This window comes from Danaus plexippus, chromosome Z (assembly GCF_018135715.1).
Source record: "Danaus plexippus chromosome Z, MEX_DaPlex, whole genome shotgun sequence".
In the NCBI taxonomy this organism is placed as follows: Eukaryota; Metazoa; Arthropoda; class Insecta; order Lepidoptera; family Nymphalidae; genus Danaus; species Danaus plexippus.
Genome location: NC_083559.1, coordinates 7,245,409 through 7,261,393, shown reverse-complemented (window position 1 = coordinate 7,261,393; position 15,985 = coordinate 7,245,409). Strand labels below are relative to the sequence as shown.

At 31.4% G+C, this 15,985-nt stretch overlaps 1 protein-coding gene across 1 annotated transcript in view; it reads left to right on the top strand.

The window, feature by feature from the left end:
• The first annotated feature begins 2,929 nt into the window (after positions 1 to 2,929).
• LOC116777469 (inhibitory POU protein) overlaps positions 2,930 to 15,985 on the top strand; it is a 29,432-nt gene continuing 16,376 nt past the window's right edge. The window contains exons 1-2 of the mRNA XM_061526471.1: positions 2,930 to 2,940; positions 3,353 to 3,536. Of these exons, the coding sequence (XP_061382455.1) occupies positions 2,930 to 2,940; positions 3,353 to 3,536 (195 nt within the window). The remainder of the gene's footprint in view (positions 2,941 to 3,352; positions 3,537 to 15,985) is intronic.

Below are 15,985 nucleotides of genomic sequence, written 5' to 3'. Positions count from 1 at the left end.
AAATATTTGCATACAATTTCTTCCTTATAAAATTTCATTTAAATTTTGGGAAGTTTTTTGCAATGAAATAAAAGGACTGACTCTGCTTAAAAAAGAAAAATCTCTTATACGATTTGAATCATATGTTGGATATTCAAAAAGAATGATACAGAGAGAAATCTGTGTGGTAAAGATAAATGTAAATGTTTGACTTGTTTCTTATTTAGGCAAGTAAGTAAACTATCTTTCTATTACATAGGGAGGGACTAGAGCTATAACATTGCATATACATATATTTTGACTATTTTTAATACTCCTATATTAATTTATTTTTTATTTAGTACCTACTTGATAATCTATGCCTTTTTTTGGTACAGTACACCGTCAGTCGTGAAAGCTCTTCTGATTCCGGCGTGGGGAGGCCACATCCGGAATCAGGAAGCTTCACCCTATGTAAACGTACGACTACTTTATGTTATGTAGGTTTACGTTTGGTTTCGTTTATGTATTTTCATCAATGTAACTGACGTGTAAAGCAGTATAAAGTTACAAATGCATCACATATTTCTGCTCAAAACGATCATATTGTATTAACAATGATGTATCGAAATTTACGAACATTACTGAAGCAAATAAATTTTATACAAGACTCCTACTACCTACAACCACGAAGAAAATGGACTAAACAAATTAAACACAACAAAACTATAGCGAATTACAAGCAATTTACGAGCTTGAAAAACTCTGAATAGCATCTTTATGTATCAAGGAGTGACAAATAGGTATTTTTTGGTTATTATTTTTTTAATCACAAAATTATAAACCAACAACTAAATACCGATTACTATAATTTTTTCTACGGTAATAAGTGTTTAGAATGGATATATTCAATTGATCAATCAAGGCAACACTCCTCAAATATATCTCTTAAAACAATGATGTATCACCTGACATACCATACATCATACAGACAAACAATGTAGTCAGGGCGAAGAAGAATCGTGAGCGAGAGACTTGTCAAGTTTTTATTTTAAAGCCACATAAGTACATACATATTGGTTAATTAAAAGTAAGACGATACATTAAAAAGCTTTCTTTATTTACAATACATATAAAATTTCATTATATGAATTGCTTGTTGTCAATTTTTTTTCTTAACACTGTCGGTGTCGATGTGACAAATTATATATAAATAAACAGACTGTGTTTGTTAGTTTTTATGAAACATCAATGCATCCGTCAGTCTACTTCTAGTAGTGGTTTCGCGCCGATATGTGAGACCCTAAAAAGGGTATGCGATTGTAGTTTGGTTTTTAGTACGAACTGAAAGCGATTTCTCTGTACTCTCTAACATTTAAAGATAGAAACTAATCGTTCTGCTTAAAACTTAAAGTTACATTTAAGACATAGATGAATCAATGAACATTAAATATTTGATAGTAATAAAGTAATAAGTAATTTTACTAAATAAGTAATTTCACTTGCATGTTTTTATATTAGAAGCTTAAACTACTTTGTGTTCGATGGCGTTTTGACTGTTATTTTTGAAACGAACAGTACTATTTGTTTACATGTACGGCTCACATACACGCTAAAACCCTTAGTTTGACACGAATATTATGAAGTCCCGAAGGAACCACAGCGAGCGATAAAAGCGTCATGCATAATGTACGCCAGTCCGAAATCGAAAAATTAAACTCCCGCCATCTGGCGGCGGGGCGGGTAATTACGGAGGGTTGCGTTGTTTTGACATGTACCCAGTTTGCAGGGTTATGATCTTCGCTAATTACGCATCGCATCATCACTGTTAGCTCTCCCGACGGAATCACTTTAAAACCCTTTTAGTTTTTTTGTTCCGATTACTAATTGTGTGCATGAATAATAATGAAATGAGAAATATGATGTACCTATTTCATTTGCAAAAAAAACCCTTTATCTTGTTTAAGATACCTTCTGTTATGATTATTAAACATTATGCTTTCATGTAAATATTTTTTATCGAGCTTATTTCATTTTATCTCTTCATTTATTTGGAGATATTAAACAATTTAAAAACGCTTGCAAAAATTTACATGCGAAGAGAAACACGATTCTTTGCAACATATCACGCTGCTTGTTTTCCATTGCCTTACAATTTATTTACTAGTCAGAACCAACATTTACTCATCTCCACTTGTGTGAATCACTTGAACTTTTACATTTTTGAAAGACGGTATACGAGTTCATTTATTAAAGATAATTTCACAGTGTGTACCGTAACTACGATAATGTCAACTCGGAAGCTTTGACAATATGTTGAATATAAAAGTAATTAAATTAATGAGTGGATATCTCAGGGTAGCTTGATTAAAATGACAGTTTTATAACAAGTCAATGGCACAGACGACAATGATGAAAAGTACGTCAGCGTTATTCGAATCATACCAATATATTCTCGCGTACATTACATTGTACGTACAAACTCATAACTAGTGTATTAATGTACATTCATTAACGGATTGATTACTTCATTTGAACGTCAAATCGTATGAAAGGATAAAAAATATATGTATTAAAAATATATGATATATACATTATACATAGCTGTTTACAAAATTTGAACCGATAATTGAAACATCAACATAGAGCTGTTGAGGTGACGTGTACTTAATAAAATATTGATGGATATATGACAACCGTCTTGGGCAACGTTCAATTGTTTGTGATATTTGATAGTGTTCCTATCTAATTATTACTTAATTTATTAAAGTCATAGTTGACAATTCTAATTGTGAAAATCATGTTCTCTAAGATTTTTTTGTTTTTTTTTTTTTGTAATTGAAATATTATTCCACAAAATCAGATGCCTATAACTGTTGTTAAAAATATAAATATACGATATATAATAAATAAAATATAAATATAAAAATATTTGCAAAATTTACAAACCGCCCGAAAAGAACGGAGCGAAATGACGTTTACGTAATTGTTCTGAAATTCAATACAGGTAGATTAAGGGTTAATTAGGATTGTGCCAATTGCGTCACCGGCGATCCGTCAACCTTTCCGAATTAGAAGCGTGAAAAGGTAACAGACAACAGAAGTGAATGGACCAATTAAATAATTCAGTTAATCGTGAAGCCGCCGCCGGCGACGTAAACATGCGTGCGAGATAGGGGGTGTTCGGAGTAGGGAAGAGAGAGAGAGAGACGGGGGAGGACGAGAAGGGGGTGCCGTGGCAGAGTAGCAGGGGTTGGTAGTGGGGAGAGGGCGTGGCCGGTGACGTCACGAGGCAACCGGATCAGTCGGTTATCACCCGGCGCGAGGAACGGTCGCGGCGACGCGTCGCCTTTTCACCCCCGAAGTACGATAAAGTCGCCAAAATTTTCGACAGGCAGTATCACTCACCCTCCAAGGTGTTGAAGTTGGAGGACGACCCTTGGGGGTCATGTGCCATGTACTCGCCGGACAAGATGAAGTCTGGCGGGGCACTCATGGCACCCCCGGGCTGTTTCCCGGGTCGGTACAGCCCCACGTACCGCAGTTCAGACCCTCGGCGCTGCGTGCCGAATCCTTCCGTGAGTATCTTACTATCATGTTACTATAGTAACATTCATACCAAAAAAACATCCCGCCACTACCATTATTACATCAATCTACGTTCTGAAAGCACTCCGTCACACATTTCACACACACTAATGATAAACAAATTTTTTTTCAGGATAATATTTGTATGCTAAGCGTTTATATTTTATGTATTGCTAGCTTGCGTTCGCGACTTCACATGGAGCTCCATTAATAATGTGTCTGTCTTAGCGAATTTCTCCTAAATATCAAGCTCTCGGTGTCAACAGACCCTCTGAAAGAAACTTAGTGAACAAATAACTAATACATCACAATACGTCGAAATAAATTAAAGTGATCAAGAGGAAAACAAATATGTTTATAAAAACATTAAAACAGTTACTACTATCTCGGTCACTGCCAAGACTATGATTAGATGAACCGGCGTCGGATGAGCTCCAACGTTTTTAAAGAAACTCTTCCGTGATTACAATGTAAATGTAAAAAAGAGTCTTGTATTATAAATCGGTCTTGTTTTGACTTATAACAATAAACAAAAATTAACACACAAATATTATGAAAAGGAAAAATCTTACTTCTTCAAAAGGATCTAATATGTACTTTATTTGTCTTTTTTTCTGCATAAGGAATTAATATTGACACTATGGGTTTTACACCAGCTGTTTGTATGGGTTATAACCAAGTCTACAATTATGCACTTTGATTACGCGCTATCTACGTAGCCGGCGGCTATGATTCGTAGCGGCGTAGTAGTGTAGCAGTTCTACGGACGGCTTTTATTTGTAATTCACATAAAAGTATATAATTTAAGTCATTAGGACGAACGGGCAGAAATATAAGAAGGTTTTAATAGGGAAAGAATCGGAAATTCTTACAGCAAACAGTAAAAGAAAACTATTTATAGCATCACAATTTTTTTTTAAATACAAAAATTAAATGTTAAGACTGAAAATAAATACTTTATTAAAAACAATAAATTTTTGAATTCATTAATTGTGTAAGATAAATAAATAAATCAATAATAAAAAAAAGGTTATTAAAATACACATGAGACGTCGAGAGCTTGGTAACTATTATTTATTTTTATTTTACAGCTTTTGTTACAGAAGTCATCCCTGCGTGGTGAAGATTACAAGCTTATAAGAAAAAACCCTTAACTTAAAAAAGAAAATGTTGTAGGGAACTAACAATATTCATTAAGAATTCGGTTCTTTTTTAAGTCGTCTCGTATCCTCGACTCTAGTATCATTTGTTAGCAATCGCCTATTCGTCCTCATTTATCTTATAAGATGAGAGTGTTAGTGAACTTCGTATCAAACTATACTCTATTACTTAAAAGTTACCACCACAAATACCTCGTTAGATGTCGCACAACTTTGATGCATTCTCTGATTTAAAACTTATTTAGGAATAAATACATAGACGTAGATATTTCACTTTATATATTTTTTATTATTACGTAAATTATAGTAATTGTCTTAATATAAAACTTACCTAATACTTCAATTGTCAAATAAATAAATAGATTTTTGATACTACTATATTTTAACTAAATTATCATGGTCCTTGCTAACAAGAATTTCTCATAAAATTTCTCGTTATAATTGAAAGTGCTATTACATATAAATAATTTAATGTTTAAATTTGGGAAGAAATTAAATACTAAATTAAAAAAATATTTATATGTATTTATTTTCTATAAATACTAAAGTTATTTTATTTTAATTAATATCTCTTGATATGATAATAACTAAAGTGAAAATTAAGTAAAGAAGAGGTCAAAGTACATTTTTAAATTCTTTATTCCAAATTTCTTTCGATATACATTTCGTCATAATGTTTTGAATTTTGTAAAAACTTAATGTGTTCATGTAATATTATGACATTAACGTTTCTGTCTCTAAAAATACCTACCTACTACTTACGATAAATTTGTATTACACAGACTATTCATTTATAGTATATATATATATATATGTATATATATATATATATATATATACATATATATACTATACCATTAAATAATTTTCTTTCGTTGCTAGTTTTTTTAAATTCTGAAAATTTTATACAATTTTTATTTTTTTATTTCTGTCACTGGTAGACATAATCTTCGGGATGAATGAATCTATCATATATAACATATTAAATAACTTGGTTTTACTTTCAATTCGTCTATTTTGAAGATAACAAACATGACGGGATTTATATTTACTTTTAGTATTTTATTATATTTCATAAATAAATTTATAAACATGGATACATTTTCTAAAATCCCAGCTTTTCATTTCGGACAATTCAGAAAAAGTAGGTACTTTCAAAATCGGTGCAATCGTTTCAGAGATAGGCCGTAACAAAGAGATAGACAAAAAATCGAAAACATATTACCTTGACGCGTTCCCTTATTTAAATATTTACTAAGAAATAAACCGATAAATATATTTCCTGAATATGGTTCAACTTTTATATATTTTAATTACGTAATATACCTATATTATTTTTAAAATGTTACGTAGATTATAATAACCAGGTAACTAGCTATTGATTATAATTCAATACATATATATTCATATTAACGCACACATACATAAATACGTAACATATGTAATTTAATTAAAAAACGAATATCTGACAACTACAAACAGACTATTAAATTTGATGTTTATTTGTAAATACATAACATATACGTATTTCATTCCGCGTATTACGAGTCTAAAACGTTTGATGATTTTGAATGATTAATAAATCCGCTTTATCGGTTGTCGTCGCTGATACGTGTTTTAATGCCTCATTACACATCACAAAGGTTCTACTTTCTTTATGACGACGCGTTTATTCAGTCGTTGTCTTATTAGTGCATATAAACGTTTTTAATGGCATCATAATTTATGTAACAGCTTTATTGCATTGCTTATTCATATTTTTCATGTTACAATATAATTAAGATATATATCTTTATAATATTTAATTTCTTTCTTCGAGTGGGACGTGTTAGTATCTAGATTTCTCTGGTTTTCAGAGGTAGGTAGGTAACTTCGGTTTGTACGGCGGGAGTTTTATTAAAAGGATTTTCTTGAATCGCGAGACGTTTGTGAACGTGGAACGTTTCTTTTAAGAAAATAATATTTATTCTTTGTAATATGAATTCAAGTAGTTTATATTGAATCAAGTAACGAGATCGAATTTATAGCGATATTTTGTTAAAATCATAGCTACAATTTTTTCTTTATTTTTTAATTCGATTCTTTTACGAATGTTCACGTCGGTGAAATTGTAACCCTACTATAGATATATAATAACGTTAACGATATTTTTACGGCTAAATAAAGTGTAATAATCATCAGTCGTTAAGTTTTAAAGTGGAACTCTTATATAAGTAATGGAATTTTATTTGGGGGTGTACATTTTCTCCTGTTAACAATTCTTACTTATTGTTGTAATGATGTTTGCCGTCGTCAATAATAATTGAATTCGAGGCGAGTGAACAAACAGTTGTAACGAAAACCAACATCCTAATATATGCTTTGGTAGTGTTCACGATCATTACTTATACTCATTTTCATACAAACGAATTCAATAGAGGTGAAGTCGATTACTCCCGAGTCAATAAACTCTGGTAGACTTACAATATTATTCAGGTAAAAAGCTGGATCGGTCATAGTAAACGATACTTAACAGCCCATTGGCGTGACCGAACTAATATGTATGTGCTGCGGACGCGGAACGAAGGCCGCACTCACATTCCCATATCGATACATAGAAGTAATATACAGTCGATATATACATTACAATATTAATTGGTGTTTAATTTATATTTGTAATGTGAATAATATATATTCAGAGTTTCCTTAATACACTATTTAAAATCACATAAGTTAATTATCATTGTAAGCCAAAGTTAAGCGGGAATTAACACGTGAGCGAACCGTCTGTTAAACAAATGAAACAACACGTCTACTTACTATACCTAACAAACTGTACGGGTCTATATAACAAATCACTCATGTAGGCTCGGGGTTTTATTGCATTTCTGTTCTACGTAGGTTATAACTTTCTCGTTTTCGCAAACGGCATAATTTGTTGGGTGGAGTGAGACAGGTAGAGTCTGCCATTGCTATCTTATTTTATTCATGGAAGCGAGAAACATACCGTGCGACGAGACAGGCTTATGTTAGCCGCTTTGCGAAAGGCAAGGACGGGCGATGCCTCTCATGACCGGCTGCAAACAAAACAACGATGAGGGTGAGCGGCCACGGACGATTGTTATTCGACTTATATAGTAACGTCTACGTTCATAAAAGGAGGAATGATAATAGTAATAAAATAATATACAAAAATGCATCCATTGGAAGGTCTTTTGCTGAACTATTTATTTTGATAGGTATTTTAAGCCGACTCCTGAAATCGCATCTCTGATTTAAAGGATTTCATGAAACCAACCTTACCTTCAAATTACTTTTAAAGATTGTAGAACATTTTTTTAATGTGTTTTTAGAACTCTTTTACTTTATATTCTTTTTTATAAACAATAGTTAATGTTTCTGTAATAAGAGTGCAAAATTAATAAGTTTCGACTATTAAAAAGAGAAACCCGATCAAATATTGAAGAACCTACTTATTATAAGTTTTTTCATAATTATAGGTATTTATTTAATCTATATATAAAAAGAATAATCCAGGTAGTGAATCATAAATTTAATATATGTGTTTTTAATAATAACGTGCGGAAATGTGTAACATTTGATATTATAAATATTTTTTTAAAAACTCATTTTTTTTATTACATTATTAATTATGAAGAATATATCAAAACTGTTCGATATTAGAAAAATAGAAATCGCTACAAGTAACGTCGGTCTAGTTATTTTCATCGCGGACCCCGTTCTCGCAAGTTACAATCTATTCTGAACCCTATTTTTGTAAAAGCAATACGGTGATACAACATAAAGGGGAAATAATAAAAATATTCTTACAGAAAGACATGGACTATAAATTATTCATGATATTTAGTTCCATATTTGAAAGAAAACTGACTTTACGATGTTTTTAAGGATACAAAGCCGGGATAAAATTATACCGTCCATAGAACATTTCGGTACGGAAAGAAAATTGTTGAATTAAAACTGATTTTTGAAAATTTATAAATAATTAAATAGAAATATAACCATGATTAATAATAATGTATAAACATAACTAACAGCGAACGGCCAAAGAAAATTGTAGGGGAGACAGGTCATTGATTTTTTTTTATATAACTTTATAATAATTTTACAACTGTAATTCTATGGAAGTACAAGAATAACTTGGTCTCATATAATAAATAAAGTCAGTTCCATACGAACAACAGCAATGTTTCCATCCAGTATTATAAACTTATTAGACAGAACGCGATTCTGGATGGGCACCCAACAATCTAACAATTCGGTTAGCATTGCACACTCAATTATGAGTTAACTGCACCACGAGTTAACTCGGAATGTGTCGCTAACTACGGGTTAAATATTAAACAGGCTGCCGTATTGTGCGGCGGCGGTATAGAGGAACGAATATGAGCTCAAACTGTTTGTGTTACGTTCTCTATTGTATCACGGCTCTTTCAACTAATTCTGAACTTTTGAACTTTTCTGTGCCGCTTCGAAGATAGAGCAAAAAAAATGTAACAGTAGCGTGGATGAAGTTGGTTCGGAATCCTCAAAGTATTTTCAATGAAGTCGGTGTATTTTGGTACTAAAATGATATTGTGATTTGGATTTTCCTTTTTCATTCGCGTGTATTTTTATTTTTTGCCATTTTAGATTCGTTACAGTCACTGCTTCGGTGTATACTATAAAACAATAAAGATCGTACATTGAACATTCATCATCAAAATAGTGGACAATACCTACTCTTGTGTTTATTGTAAACTATTTTCTATACAAAAGGTAGAAATTTTGTTTTATTTAAATTCGTTTGAAATAGAAGGCAATTGTTGCGGTTATTGAATGAAAATAAAAAGAGCTCTAATTGAAACAAACTTGCAGTTGATTTAAAAATTTTCAACATTTATAAATATTCAATTGGGGATCCTTACTATTACCGTTAACGACTGAGCTAGTTTTCGAATAATGTTCCGTATAAAATGTTTTCCTTTGTGTTGTTCATTCATTTAGCGTATCCGATAAGATCATTTAAATTCATGACACTGAATAACAATGTATCTAATCAGACATGTTTTTATATATGATAGCGGGAGGCTGATAGTTTTAAATGTAATTTGCTAAAAACCGTAGTAGATATAAAGCTGTTACTTCATTACTGATTCCCAGTGAAACTGGCGTGTTCACTAATATCCGACTATTGGCTGGGCTCGGTGATGCTCTCTCGCTATTGTGCCGGATTTGAAGCATTTGTAATGCGTTTTCCATTAAGCTATATGGTAGAATTATTTTTAAATTTGACTAGAGCTTAGTTCGCCGAATCCATTTATGGTCTGAAAATTTTAGAAGCTAGGTGATTACTGATTGGAAATTATTGTTAAACTTATTCTCGTTTAATAAAACGAGTACGTACCTACATTGTCTATCGACTGCCTTAAAATATCGTATTGATATTCTCTAAGGCTGCTTTTAGGAAAGTATAACAATGGTGACGTCAGAGATTTAAGTCGGAGATGTTATTAATATTATTATAAATTTATAAAATCTAATTGTTCAATAAAAGTAATTTATACAAGCATACTTAGGTAGGCACCTACTTCGTTGTATTGATAAACAATAAACAGATTTGTATGATGTTGAACTCAAACAAATATACCTACCTATTGAAATATATCATTACAATTCTCTAACATATTTATTGTTTATGAAACCTTATAATTATAAAAAATTGGTATAAATATAATTTATAATTGTAACCTAAACCATCATAGCATTGTTAAACTTTAGCAGATATTAAATACATTAATAACCAGATCAGTATAACATTGCAACCGGCTAAGAACAAACTGAAAGTAACATTTCAAATTTTCCTCAACAGAGTAGTTCCCAAAACCTATTAAGCTCTAAGATGTTGGTATTTTAATAACTGAGAGCACGTCGACGGTGCTTCGTAAACTTGGAATTAACTTGGTGCCCACGGGAGGGATATGCACTCTGCCATGAATATAGCTCCTACTTCTATTGTTACTTGTTATAATAAGGTTTTACGTACCTACTTTAACACTATACCAACGTGCATTCCTTCCCGCGGGAGAACGTTGTCGAAATTATTGAACATATAATTCTAGTACAGTCACATGATTTATTCATTATTCGATTTAATTCTAGTGACAGAATAAAGTTTATATTACATACCTACGTAAGTTACAAGAAAATATAAAGCTAAAAGTGAAAACTGTAAATGTGAGGGAATAATTCAACGTGTATCGGAATCACGAGGGCAGTTCAGATGAATATTATCATATCTATGTTTTACGACTGAATTTATGTGTATTATTATTTTTACGATGTACACTCGGAGCAGCGTCGTTACTTTACAGACCGTACCGACTTTCAGTTCGATTCGTTTTCATAGCTCTTATAAACTATTAATATAACAACGAATACAATACAGATAATAAAACATTAGAATAAAAAAATAGTAATATCTTAATATTATTATTCCAGCGTTTATATATACTTTTGAGTGACTATGATGAAAAAATGATTAAACTATTTTTTATTTATTTAAACTAATAAAACTCTGTGGAAAAATTCAAATGTTCTAGAAAAGCTCGGCTTTAAGTCTAAAAAATCATATACCTAGTATATGGAGTTTACTATTATTAGAGGTGGAAACTTTTCCTTATAAAATTTATTACGACCCGGTCAACCCTGTATTGATTGCTAACTAACCCTGAATTTAGTTGTCGGGTAATTTCGACTTATTATAGTTGTTTCACGAAATAACATGTGACGATTTCCAAGCTGTCTGTGTCATACATGGTATCAGTGAGTGCAAATTATTTATTTCCTAAAACATAGCATGCGCTATTAATATTTTCATTTTTTTTTAAAGCTTATAGTTTTGTAGAAATATGGAATTTTCTTTGGATTAAGTTATGAAATAATAAATTGTTTCGTTCGAACGTTTTTGGATTTCGCACTATGATTTGATTTTATGTAGATATAAGACGGAGAGGAGGAAATATGTTTCATATTATCACCCTTTTCGTTTACTGGTTCACAGTAAGGCGGCAGAGCCTCCCACAGCCCCTCGGGTTGTGTTCTTTGAGGGAAGGAAGACTTCTTCACTTAGATCGGCAACCCTTTTGCAATTATTTGCAGTCAATTCATTCAACGTTCGCATATTACCATATACTTTCAAAAATATTTCAAAAGACAAGTATATTAATAAAGGTTTTATATTAATATTTTGTGTATTATCTATTTATTTTTCTCTCGAGTTTGAGATGATTATATTAAATAATAACTAGTAAATTGTTAATTAATGAAGTGTATGTAGTAAATAGCCACATGTCATATATTATGATGATATTATGATTGTGTTGCTTGACCGTTTACTTTGCAAAAATATTATTAACATTTTAAATATCTTTAACTGTGTATGATCCCCTCTACAGTAGGTGCACATTGTGTAAATTGCCACTAAATAAAAAATAAAAATGTTAATAAAAAAAAAAGTTTATAAAAAAAGGTTTAACTTAATTTTTTTTACGAGTGGAATGATTTGATTTGGTGTAACATTTTAGCGCTGCGGGAAACATACTACATTAAAGTTATCAGGTTAGAGTTTTATATTTGCGGTATTCCAATTTAACACTGTAGGTGTAAAATTGTTAGACGTTAATTTCTACAAGGTATACATAATACATGTTGTATAACCAATATTCACGTACCCATATCTGACATTTTAAAAGAAAAATATAATCAAATAATACATATTTTGACATTTATAGTTTTTATTGAAGGTGATATGAAAAATCATAGGGTAGTTGTAATTAGTAACACGTGCACCACAGTACTCGCTACTTGGGAACGATTTGGGGACAGCGTTGTTTCCGGTCACCATCACGCGATTTTCACCGATTCCACTTATAGAGATTGTCAACATTTTTTTATAATTGTTCCATACTAAATAATAACATTTTGATTAACAATGAATCGAATAAAACATATTTATTTGATCACAGTGTATGTTTTGTTATAATGTGTCTTGTGTATTGTTATATATGTCAAGACTAACGACACGACCGCGATCACGGCGGGCTAAAGTTCAGCGACAATGTGTCAATAAGGCCAATAAACTTGTCAAAAGTTCCTCAAGACTGAACACAATTTATCGATTTAAGACGTCCTCTGCTACCCTAAATGTCACTTTACAGCCAATATTGATAGTCGGTTACAGGAACCTTACTGATTTCCCCCATATCAGCTTTAGAAGCTTTTTTGTTACATCCCAAGTTATAAAGCAACCTTAGTCCATTACTTTAAAGTCGAGAATGGCGAACTAACAGCATAGGGAAATGGAAACGTGAATTCGACCAAACTGTAGCGACATCTAAGGAAATATTTTTTTTGGCACAAAGTTCTGGGTTTTCTCTCGTTCAAGGGCTTATACGGATTTTCTTTTCCTCTCTTTTCAAGCAGCCTTTTCATAAATGTCGGAGATCGATTTGGTTTAAAGATTTGTTATATAAATCCTGTTTTATCCGTGTTTGTGATACGTATTCATAAACGAGTAGAGTAGCTGCGTTATCAAAAGACAAATTAGTAAGACGATTTGTTTACTTTCATTACATTAATTCTATGTTTTCTCGTTCAATAACCGACAGATTTTTATTTATTTCAATTATTAAAAGTTTCAATTATCTTGGTTTATAATTTCATTGGTGGATATCTAAAGTTTTATGGAATATAAATATTTTATTTGTTTTGAATAATATAGCATCCGTGTAACTTGAGTCTGTAATAAACCGAGGTATTTCAGTGAGCAGCGGAATAGCCTCCAGTCTTTGAAATTTGTTGGCAGTACGGATGTGGTCTGCACCTCGCAATAAAACTTTAATACAATTTGCCGACCGTTGACGACCGCTGCACTTTACGTGCACCGTAGCGGAAGCGTGTACTTAAACAAGATGGCGCCGGTCACGTGACCACGGATTCACCCTGGCTTCCGGCGCTCATTCACAAACATGTCAAGTGTATTGCGGGTAGTTTGATAATTATCAGCGTCATTACATCAACCCCTTATGTTTTTTATGAATTCAATATTATAGTGGTGCATCTGTTATGATTTTTACTTTCCTGTGTTACATTCGAATGTTACTTTTTGACCTATTATACTAAATTATTATAATTGAAATTATTACATATAGTCTAAATATGACAAAGATATTTAATATTGCTTATAACTATATTGACATAAAATCATAAAATGAAGATTCTTCTTTATATTCTAAAGACACACAATTTGTTTGATCTGTTGCCCAACAGACGATTAAATGAAAGATACATTGAAATAATATTTTTTATTATAACTTCATAATTATGTAAAGTGAAAAGAAGGTGTTATTTAGTCAATGAATAGCCAATACTCATATCAACACATGTTTATGTACACAACATTGTATGTAAAGTACTAAAATTGAATATGAAATTTATGTTAAAAATTAATTTACGTTTTAAACGCGTTTATAACGTTAAACGTTTGTTTGTATTGTATTTTTGTCACTTGTCTTATTGAAAGTTACTGAAAGAAATTTGGATTTAATCGGCCATGGTGATCAAGTGAGTAACTAGTTAGATTAGAGCTCAATAGTATTTTTTTAATTTGATTTAAATATAAAATGTATTATATGTATGTATTATTTCACGTTGTATCATAAAAATGTATCCTACAAATTACACGCCTAAAAACACCCTCTTACACATCTCAAGTTTGGCTGGTAGAGAATGATATTTTAGCATCAAGCCCTCCTTTTGTGCATTTATCAATAAAATATGAAATAAAGAAAAAATTCAATAAATAATGTATTTTCAAAGTCGCGAGCAAATATCTATTATACTCGTAAAATAATTGATATAGGTTATTTAATTTTAATAAAATAATTACATACTAAAAAAATACACGCAAAATTGAAATTAAGACATTATTAAATAATTATTTTTTTTGTTAAACATTCTCTTATTATAGTAAACTATATTTCCAGCTGAAGCTTCGACATAATAGAACCTATTCATATTATTTTAAGCCACGTCAGTGGTTTGTCTTGTAGGGTGAAAAATCAATAAGCCGACTGTATATGTCACGACTACTTTGGAGGTTCACAGATTATAGTAATTCGAGTTTGAATGTCCTATACGGATTTCAGAACGTATTTATTATTTAATTAATTTCAAAACCTGATACATATCAAGCAGTTTCGTGTCAAATTTCATTATCTCTAAAAAACACAAAGATTTTGATTTCTTTTGCAATTATGTATTGGTTTTTATCAAGAATATTATTTTTCATAGGATAGTACTTTTACTATATCTATCTATCTATCTATCTATCTATCTCTCTATCTATCTAACTTATACCATCTCTTTAGATGGTGTGAAAAACTGTACAAACTCTTGAATATTTAGTGAAGTGATTTATATTCAAAACTTTATTTGATCTTTTTATAGAATACGTTATGTTACTGTGACGATTACGTATGATAGGTTCTGGAATACTTAAATATACAAAAGCTCTCGAACGTCGGTACGGATAGGATGAAATTGGATATGTATACTATTTTAGTCATAGTTAATATAAATTATATTAATAGATTTTGTATTATGTGTCTTCCTATAGATAAAATAATAGATAATGTATGTGCTAAAGGAGAAATGGTATTATTCATACAAAAATTACCAAATATATAACATTGAAGTTCTCTTCAATACCTTTCTTTTGTAATGCCGATAATTTCCCTAAATCATTTGTTTTGTTATACTTCAAAACAATGTTAAGTACATTACAGTTTACAAAGTTGATCAGTTTTCAGCAACTCATAGTTATCATTCATAAGGTAACAACCGCCATTTATACAAATGCTTCATCACAATCAGAATATTTTAGTTACAAATAAAATAAATTACAGTTCGGAAAGGTATGCTAAAAATTTCCAGCGGTCTGGAGCCAATAATAACATAAAATTAATCACCTTTCCGATCGACCGGTAACCCCCTGTCACCCCTCAGAGGACACAATAAAAAGCCGTCAAAACGCTCTGAGTCCGGCTGTCAGTCCGTCTGTGTCAATCAAGTAGACAAGCGTAAAGCGCAGAACGCTACGCAACGTCAAATATCTGACTCCGCCCTATATTGATCAGGCCCGCCCAGTTGCGCTGAATTTCGTGGTGCGCGTTTTGCACAATCTACTCTTCCATAAGCTTCCAAGTTAGGAGGTGGCTGGTATTTAGGGTTCTCTAAAA